At 47.7% G+C, this 9,360-nt stretch overlaps 1 protein-coding gene across 1 annotated transcript in view; it reads left to right on the top strand.

Annotated features, from left to right (window-relative positions):
• Positions 1-9,360, top strand: part of PLEKHA7 (pleckstrin homology domain containing A7) — a 208,919-nt gene that overhangs the window by 188,828 nt on the left and 10,731 nt on the right. The window contains exons 14-17 of the mRNA XM_007448586.1: positions 3,333-3,401; positions 3,577-3,657; positions 4,585-4,734; positions 5,289-5,390. Coding sequence (XP_007448648.1) covers positions 3,333-3,401; positions 3,577-3,657; positions 4,585-4,734; positions 5,289-5,390 — 402 coding nt within the window. The remainder of the gene's footprint in view (positions 1-3,332; positions 3,402-3,576; positions 3,658-4,584; positions 4,735-5,288; positions 5,391-9,360) is intronic.

Genomic DNA, 9,360 nt, shown 5'->3' with positions numbered 1-9,360 from the left:
TTGGGGTGGGGTGGGGCTTGCCTAGCTTGCCACCAGCTTGTGTGTGTCCCCATTCTCGCTCGTCTGCCTTCATGGTGAGGGCTGCCCTAGAGCCTGGGTTCCTTGGGAGGGAGCAGCAGTTCCTGGTCACCTTGGAGGAGCTGGGGTGTCCTGAGATTCCACCGTGGCCCTGGGATTAGGGCGGCTCTTCCTCAGGGCAGGGTGTTGATGTTTGAAAACATTCTGGAGCTGGACTAGAACAAAACGCCCACCTCCCCACCATCCCCCCTTTGAGAGATGCAGAGGTAGTGCCTGAAACGTGGCCAGCTTTTATAGCATTCCAAGGGAGGCTGCAGGTTGGAAAGCAGGAGCTGTGTCCAGTCATCTTGAGCCCTGCATATAGGTGTCTTGGGATGTGCTGGAGGGGAGTAAGATGCCTGGGAGGCCTTTAATTGCTTTCCGATGTGGAGACTCTTTCAAATGGATGAGTGCCCACTAACTTTCACTTTTTCTGGTGACAGAGCTGCTAGGGACCCATAGTTGATGTTTTGAATGGATTTAAACATTGCTATCACAAAGTGCAATTTTAAAAGGAAAATGAGATGTAATATACTGTTTGTGGCTGTGTCTTAGAAGCCTCAGCTCTCTGGAACAAAGCTAAATTCAGAAGCTTAAAGGGCCTGTGAGTTGTGTAAACACTGTCATGAAGCCCCTGCTCTAAACCCTGTGACCTTTACTCCACAGAAAGAGGTCTCAGGCCCTGAGCACAGCCAACTCACCTCGTTTTGTCACATTCACAGACTCACTAAGCAAACGCTTCTCACGCCGGGCCCTGGGCTGGGCTTTGAGGGTACTGAGAAAATACATCACAGTCCCCACAGTCCCTCCTAATTAGGTTATTGTCAAGTGAGGGGAGACAGAACAGACCATCTACTAAGGCCCATAATAGTGGCAGACACAAGAGGTGGGAGGATGTCCCTTGATGAGTACCAAACCCAGATGGAGGGAGGGAGACAGGGAAGAGCAGCAAGTGTGTCCCTTCTGCTGAGTTTCTAATCCTCATAGATGCAGTCATTTGAACTCCTAATTCATAGCATCTTAAAAGCAGCACATTAAAAGGGGGCAAGGACAAAGTTACTTCTTAGGAAAGAGGGAGTGCTCATATCCTGAGAGAGAGAAGAAACATTATAAGCCAATCTGAAATGGAAATGAAAGCGCAGAAATTTGGGAGCATTTAGCTAGATAGGCAAATAGCCCTAAACACGAACTTCTAAGAAATTCTATATTACTGATTTTTATGATGACTCTGATTCATCCCCCAAAAGGTTGAATTTATATTCAGTGTTCTGTGAAGGTAGTAAAGGACATACTTTTAGAAAGCTTTCCATCAAAAAGTTTAAAAGACAGCTTTCTGAAAGTGCCCTTTTTGTGCAGAAATATCTCATTCCTTGCCTGATGGTGCTGGATAAATGAGGCATTGCTCAGTTAGACTCTCTGCCTAGCTCTTTCAGTATCAAAAACATATCATCTGGAAAAAGCTTCAGTGACATAAAGGGAAGAGTTTTGCTAAGAGGAGAAGTCCCCAAAGAATTATCTCAATTTGAAAATGATTTCTTCCTAGGAAGCGAGGCAAGGGTCAGCCCCTTGGAGAGTAGACAAGCTTATGGCCCCTCACTTTGGCAAAGGACTGTGACACAGAGTGAAGACTCCCCTACCTCTACCCGCTAGGGTCCCAAGTCCTGCCTGGGAAATTCAACACCTGCCTGGTGTTGTTGGTTCACCAGGATTAATTCCCCGTCCTCGCTTCCCACGCTGCGCCCCCTACCCTTGCAGGAGCCAGCATTTTTTGTGGATTGTTGCTGTGGTCAGTGTGTTCTGTGACTGTGTGTATGGTTGTATGTACACGTAATTTGCCAGTTTGAAGAGCAGAATTTGGCTGGAGTTCTACTTTTTCTAGGACTGACCTACATGTATTTCCCTTTCACCTACCTGTGAGGCAATAAGCAATTTGCCGAGTGCATTCCAGTGTGCCAGGCCTTCCGTTTGGGGCTGACTTTACCAAGATAAAGAAGACAGTGGTCCCTGTCCTCTACTGTGCCGCCAAAGGGAGCAGGGGAATGAGAGGGGGCAGGTCTGCAGCCCAGGCTCAGCCTTCAGCTCAAGGCGTGGACAGGGCTTCTCCCTTGACCTTTAGATTTGGGCACATGGTCGGCTTGAGTTTTGAGGGGAATGTTTGCTAATATATCTCTGCTTCTGATTCACACTCACAAGCTTAATGGAGTAGGGAGAAAGTGAGGGCCATTTCTCCAGCAGCTGTGTGTCCCTCCATACTGGGACCCTCTGCATAGTGACTCTGCTATGGCTAGCTCCATCCTCCATTTCTCTGGTCAGATCTACAAAATGGAGTTCAGCCAGACGGCCTCCCCTACAAGGGGCACGTTTGACCTGGCCATCCCTGACCATGGTTTGGCCATGGGGGTACATCTGTGAAAATGGTTCCCCTGCCCCTGCACAGTTTTTGACGAAGAAGGAGATTTGGAGGAAATGAAAACATGGACTAAAAGAGTTGGTGTTTAACTTCGTAGGTGTCCGTGAGAGATGGGCAACGTATCGCCCACGCTGGGTCTAGGGAAAGATGGCAAATGTTGTGAAATTCCACTGGCTTCTGAGTTTGGGTGATTTTTGTCTACTGCTTTGTGGTTTCCTTTCTTGAGAGGACAGGGTAGCTTGTAACTTGTATTGCAAGTACAGCTATTCAGGGATCAGTTGAAAACCTCAGCCAGGAACAATCCAGGTTTCTTCTCTTGGCCACATCCTCTTCCCAAATAGCAGAAGAGTGAGGAAGGCTGATCTCAGTCATGGGGAGGTGGGCTGTTCAGACTTCCTTGAAGTAAGGCTCAACGATGCCCAAGGGATTTGCTAGTTCTTCTTGTTCCACCCATCCTATGGCCCTGGGCCGGGTCGTGGACTTCTGTTAATTATGTTTGACCCCAGGTTTAGTAGCAAAACTCTCTTATCCAGTGGCGAATCTTCCAAGATTCATACTGAACTCACTTGGGGCAAATTTAAGCCTTTACAGTTGATGATACTGTAACTTGAAAGTCTGTGTTTTCTTCAGTTTGAGAAATTTACAAGTACTACTAAAAGATCTCAAAAAGGTTTTCTTTTTTCCCTGAAATGAAATAAGCATAAAAATAAAGTAGGTATTGCCCAAGTTTTTGCCCTTTCCATGCTGTGGCCCTACCTGCCACTGACGAGACTTCCACATCTGTCCGTTGTAGGGGTAACTTTCCTTCTTGACTTCTGATTCCGAACCCCGTGGTTAAACCTCCTTTAAATTGTTCACCTCCCAGATGACAGGCCGGGATCTTCTCAAGGACCGAAGTCTGAAGCCAGTGAAGATTGCCGAGAGTGACATTGACGTGAGTGAGCAGAGTGACAGGCTGACCCCTCACCTGCCTGCTGCCTCCAGACCCAGGGTGGGCAGCTTCAGGCAGGGTTTGGATGGATCTGTAGCCAAAGGCTTTTGGATCATGCTCCAAGGCCACGGCCCTTTCTCATCATCCCAGGCCCTCTCCAACCTGTTCTTGTTCACAGGTTAAACTGAGCGTCTTCTGTGAACAAGACAGGATCCTCCAGGACTTGGAAGACAAGATACGAGCCCTTAAGGAGAACAAAGTATGTATCGGTTTTGCATAGTCTTGGGCTGGGTGGCAGGGGTTTTGTCATCCTGTGTTTCCTCAGTGTAGACTGGACTCTCATGTTAGTACTGGACAACAGATGTCTGTTAGTTTATCCAGAACAATGTCTTTGAATTTAAAGGGTATTTCTTGTGGGGTTTCTGTCTGAACCCAGAGGAGACCTTACAGGGAGACCTCAGCCTACTTATTCCAAGTACTACCTCCCTGACCTTAATTCTGCTCTGGGCCACCCCCACCTCTCCCTGGAAGCCCTGTGAGGTGAGCCTGGGAGAGGACGGCTCCACTGGCTTGCAGTGATGACCCCAGGCTCCTGAACCCCAGGGAAGCGGGGGCTGCCTTGGAGAAAGTGGCCAGAGTCGTAGCAGGGCAGAGGCTCTCACTTCCTAAAGCTCCTTTCCTCTAAGGATCCGGGCCATAGGGGAAACAAGTCTGGTTGGAAGGGAAGGAATAGGCTGGTAGCCACTGATGTTTGGTCTCTTAGACACTTCGTGTGAATTTTTTCTTTTCCACATTTTAACAAGGCATTATATTTGTGATGCCCAAGGTTTATAAATAACATGGCCTTTTTATTCAAGTGCTTAGAGGGTTTTCCATCTGTTCTTTTGATTTAGCCTCATAGTTTATCCCCTAAGGAGCGGATGGCCTAATGCCCAGTTTATAGGTGAGGAAACAGGCACAGAGCTGTTAGGTGATTTGTCCCAGGAGGCCACCCAATGGGCAGAGTCAGAGCTGGAATCAGAGGCCTTGACTCTCAGGCCCCTAGCTGGGCGCTGGCCCCTTCAACCTCGGTTAGATCCGGCAGGTTTGCTTAGTTCCTGGCGTGGCGGGGCAGGGTTGGAGGGGACGGCCTCCCGGGAATGTTCTGCCATTCTCTTGCTCTTTGGCCCCGGTCTGTCTGGTGCAGGATCAGCTGGAATCCGTGCTGGAGGTGTTGCACAGACAGATGGAGCAGTACCGAGACCAGCCCCAGCACCTGGAGAAGATTGCCTACCAGCAGAGGCTGCTGCAGGAGGACCTTGTCCACATCCGGGCAGAGCTCTCCAGAGAGTCCACTGTGTGTGGAGGGTGGCAGACGCTCCCCTGCCCTCCCCAGCATGGGCTGGCCAGGGGGCTGCTTTTCTCACCTCCCAAGCTGTAGTGGAGTTGGTGGCCGGGGGCGAGAGTCTTGGCATAGGAGAACGCCTCCAGGCTGCCTCCTAACAGTAGCTTACCTTGTCTCTACCGGTGCCTTAAGGTGCTTTCTGTCAGTGACTCCTGGGTAGCTACAGTGCCACCCAAGTGGTCAGATGTTTGAGAGCAGCCTGCAAGGCTGTTCCCCTGATCTGTGCACAGTTAACTCTGAGACGTCAGAATTTCTGCTCTTTTATTTGTCTGTCTGATGTGGTACAGGCCCTTTCTGCCAGAGCTGGGACAAAGCATCCCCAAGGGTGGGAGAGGGGACGGTGCAGGTGGCCTGTCTCTCTCCCCAGGCCTGCCTGAGACCCACCAGGCTCCCCTTCCCTCTTCCCCTGTCGGGTCAGCAGTGGTCAGGAGCACAGGTGCTCATGGGGCCTTCTGAGGGGTGGGTGTGGCATAAGGAAGAATCAGAAGCATTTCCTTGGCCAACAGGAGATGGAAAATGCCTGGAATGAATACCTGAAGTTAGAGAGAGATGTGGAGCAGCTGAAGCAGACCCTGCAGGAGCAACACAGAAGAGCCTTTTTTTTCCAGGTGACCCAAGGGTTCTTCATCCCTTCTGAGCTCTGATTTCTTCTTGGAGTCTTCACCTGTGGGGGATGTTAGCCCTACCCAGGGGCCTTCTCTTTTTGCACCTGGACTCAGCCTGCTCACCATCCCAAGCGCTCCCTTGGGGAACCCTTGCCCCAGCCAGGCTGTCGTGAGAAGCCTCGCCTCAGCTCCCTCTGCCTCTCTGCTCTCAAAGACAAGCTCCTGGGCATTTTTCTAAGGGTTTTACTACTGATCATTTGGGGAAACAGCCCCAAGGGGAGACGGTAGTGACCTAACCTTGCAGATACTTGAGGGTGATCTGTGTTCCTGGTTCTTGGCCCTGCCTTGGGTTCCTAGCTACTCACTTAGCAGCAGGAAGCCCCGCCTCCTTCCCTCCCGGACTCCTGAGGCTAGATGTTATCAAGCCTTCACCTGATCAGTAGTGTGTGAATTCAGGCCAGGTGGGGTGATACCCATTGCTGTGGCCCCTGCCTCACTCAAGAAAGGCAGCCTTAGAGCCCTGCCTTCTCTGCCCTAAAACCAGGCTGCCCCATTGATAGCTGCCTCTGCCTCCAAAGCTGAGAGGAAGAAAGGCCCTGTGTGGTTTTCCTTCTTCCAGGTTGGGTCCTCCAGCTGCCAGTGTTCCCCCATTGGGTGCCCAACCAGGCTTCTCCCCCACCCTCAAAGGTTTGAAAATGGAAAATAACCTGCTTTTGAACCTAACTTCAGATCTGTATCTCTTCTTTCAGGACCCTGACATAAATTCTCTTTATCTGAATTCAGCAAGCATTAACTGAGGGTTCTTGTGTACAAGGCAGCCTGTTGGGCCAGTCTGGGGGCCAGGCTTGCTAGTTGATGAGCTAGTTCTAGCCAAGCCTCTTCATTCAAGTGACTTAATGAATGTGTTGACTCTCTTCACATCAGCATCACCCCAGAAAACTGAAGGAATTCGGGAGGAGGTTTAGGTTTGTGGACTAGGAGGCTTTTCCCAGGCCCTGCTATGCTTCCACTCACCTCCACTCAGCGCTTTAGAGCTGGTCCCAGAGAGCCCAGTCTAGGAGCATGTGGAGGAAACTCTTTCCTGTAGTTCAGGGTTGGCCTGTGACGTCACGCAGAACTTCTGTCTCCTGTGGCTGTTGGGTTTTTCCCATAATTTCCCTTCATTTGAGCTAACATTTTCCTCTTCTTTTTGTATCCCCAGTATTTAGCATAGTGGCTTGAAAATAAATAGGTGAATATTGTTGGCAAAGTCCTTTAAACAATTGTTTCTAGTTACTAGTTCCTTGAACTGTTCCATCTCATTAGACTTATCTTCCTGGACTTCAACCATCCACATTAATTTCAGCCATAATTTTTTTTTTTTAGCTTTTCATTCCTTATGTTTCTTTAATTATACAGAAAACACATAAATGCGTCTCCCTGGAAAGTCCAAACAATGAGAAGCAAAACCAAAACAGGACACAAAAGCTCCTCCTCCCTCCTTCCCTTCTCTGCCCAGTCCCTCACCTTCCCAGCATGTAATCAGTGCCATCGGTTTGCAGTGTTGCCTTCCAGACCATTTTCTGTGCATTTCCAAACGTATGCATGTACATAGTATCATATAATTTATCTGGGGGAGGGAGTTGGCCTTACTTAAACAGGAATCATACTTACACATTGTTTGGTAACTTGCTTTTTTGTCATAACTTTATGTAATGGAAATCTTTCCAAGAAAGATACCCCTAAGTTTATGCTTCCCTGTATGGTAGCTATTTAAATTTAAACATAAATTAATTAAAATTAACTAAATTAAAAATATATTCCTTAGTCACACCAGAATTATTTCATGTGGCTAGTGGCTTTCTGTATTGGACAGCACAGATTATGGAAGATTTACATAATCTCAGAAATTGTATTAGACATTGTTGGTCTTGATGCTACAGATTTCATAGTGTGGATATCCCATACTTTATTTAGTCATTCCTCTTCTGATGGGCATTTAAGTTATTTGCAGTGTTTTGCTTTTATAAATGGTATCACAGTGAGCATCTATGTAACTGCCTTTAGAGCTTGTTTATGAGCATTTATCTAAGATAGGCTCCTAGGAGTGGACTTGTTGGGTTGACATGAGTGTACATCTTAAATGTTGGCAGATACCGCCAAATCACCCTCTAAAAGTCTGCAGTCATTTGCCCTCCCACCCATAGTGCATGAGAGTACTGAACCTGTTTACCTATATCCTTGCCAACACTTGATGTTATCAGTCTTCTTAGTTTTTGCCAGTCTGCATGCTGAAAAAGGACATCATGTTTTTATTTGCATTCATTTAACCACTAGTAGGTTAAACATCTTTTTTTTATGATTATTGGCTATTTTTATTTCTACTGTGCCTTATTTCGTGGTAATTTAACATACAGCAGGCCCAGAATCCTTTTTTCCCTCCAAAAAACAAATGGGTGCCATGTATAGGTCTTGTTACAGACTTCCTAGAGAACTTAGCCCTATAAGTTACTAGGAGATAGGCCAGTTTGAAGCCTGGTCCCTGCAGCTTGATTTCCACCTAGCCTAGTGGCATTGCTCATGCTTTCCCTGAGTGCCACAATGTCCTGGGAAGCTCACAAAGCCTTTCTTTGAGCAGGCTCTGTGCTAACTTCTTTGGTGTAATTCTAGGCCAGGCAAGCTGTTAGAGTCCTGAATAAATCATTGACGCTGGAGATAGGCTTGCAGCCCCATATGCAAATTCTCAGTAATGGGGCTTGGAAACTCACCCCTCTTTAGCCAGGGTTGGCTGTGAGAAAACCCATAGCCTTTTGAGTAAAGATGAGTAGGTTTATTTATGAAGATCCTCATGGCCACCCAAGCAGGGAAACCAGAGGATAAAAGAACTTCCAGGTAACCCTGAGAGTCAGTGAGAGGTGAGGCTACGTGTAGGTGTCCCTACTTCTGGACAGTGAGTTCAAGCCTTTGCTGAATGTAGTACATTGGAGCCTTCCTGCTCGGTGTGATGTGAGGATACAGGTATGAAACCCCACTCTCGTGTTCCCCAAAAGCTTCCTTGACCTTGTTGTTAAGTTCTGAAATTCCATCGTCCTTGGATTGAAGTTCTCTGGCCTTTGCTTCGCTCTGCTCTTCTCTTACACGTTGAGGTGACAGGCAAAATGGGGGCAGGATTGTGAACTGACAGGTAGCAGTACGCCAGGTCGACTGCCAGGGGAGGAAAGAGAGAGAGGGAGAGATGATCTTAACCCCATGCTCCTTCTTTACCTGTTCCCAAACACTCTGCTTGGAGACCTCAGCTCTAGAGATAATCCTGTTAGCTCAGAAACATGTCTGTTTTAGGACACTCGTTCTTTAGTGGGGAGCTGAGCATTAAGCCTGTTATTTGCTTATCAGCCCTGAGGATGTGCACTGGTGTTGGAAGGGTGGAGAGAGTATGAGAGTGTGAGCTCCCCTTAGGAGGGAGGCTTCAGACGTCTGTTGTTATGCCTGTTAGATAGTATTTGATCAGGGAATTTTTTGTGATTGGTCCTTTATTTATTCAGCGTACATGTACTGAGAACCTGCTCACTGCCCAGCCCTGTGAGGATGTATCCAGGAGCAGTGGTCCATAAATATCACACACGTGAGAACTCTTCCAATTGAGGCCGGCGATGTGCCTGGAAAGGAGATGGGGGTGTGGAGCCTTCCTTTTTAAGTCCATGGGGTGGGACCATGATAATTTTTTAAAAAAGAGTACCATATCTGATGTTTACACAACTCGATTAAAAGGTGCCCACGACCCTTTAATCACAGCAGACCCTGCTCACCTCTTTCTAGGGCCTCTTCCCTGGTGGTTTGGGTGTAGCTTCTCAGAGTTTGCGCATGGTTGTGTAGCCTGCCTCTTTTCCCATCGTACTTTTTTAAAAAAAATAACAGCTTTATCATGTAATTCACATACCATAAAATTCACTATTTTGAAGTATGTAATTCACTGATTTTTTTTTTTTTTTTTTTT

This window comes from Lipotes vexillifer, unplaced genomic scaffold, assembly GCF_000442215.2.
Source record: "Lipotes vexillifer unplaced genomic scaffold, Lipotes_vexillifer_v1.1 scaffold519, whole genome shotgun sequence".
Taxonomy (NCBI): domain Eukaryota; kingdom Metazoa; phylum Chordata; class Mammalia; order Artiodactyla; family Lipotidae; genus Lipotes; species Lipotes vexillifer.
This window is presented reverse-complemented; position numbering and strand designations above follow the sequence as displayed.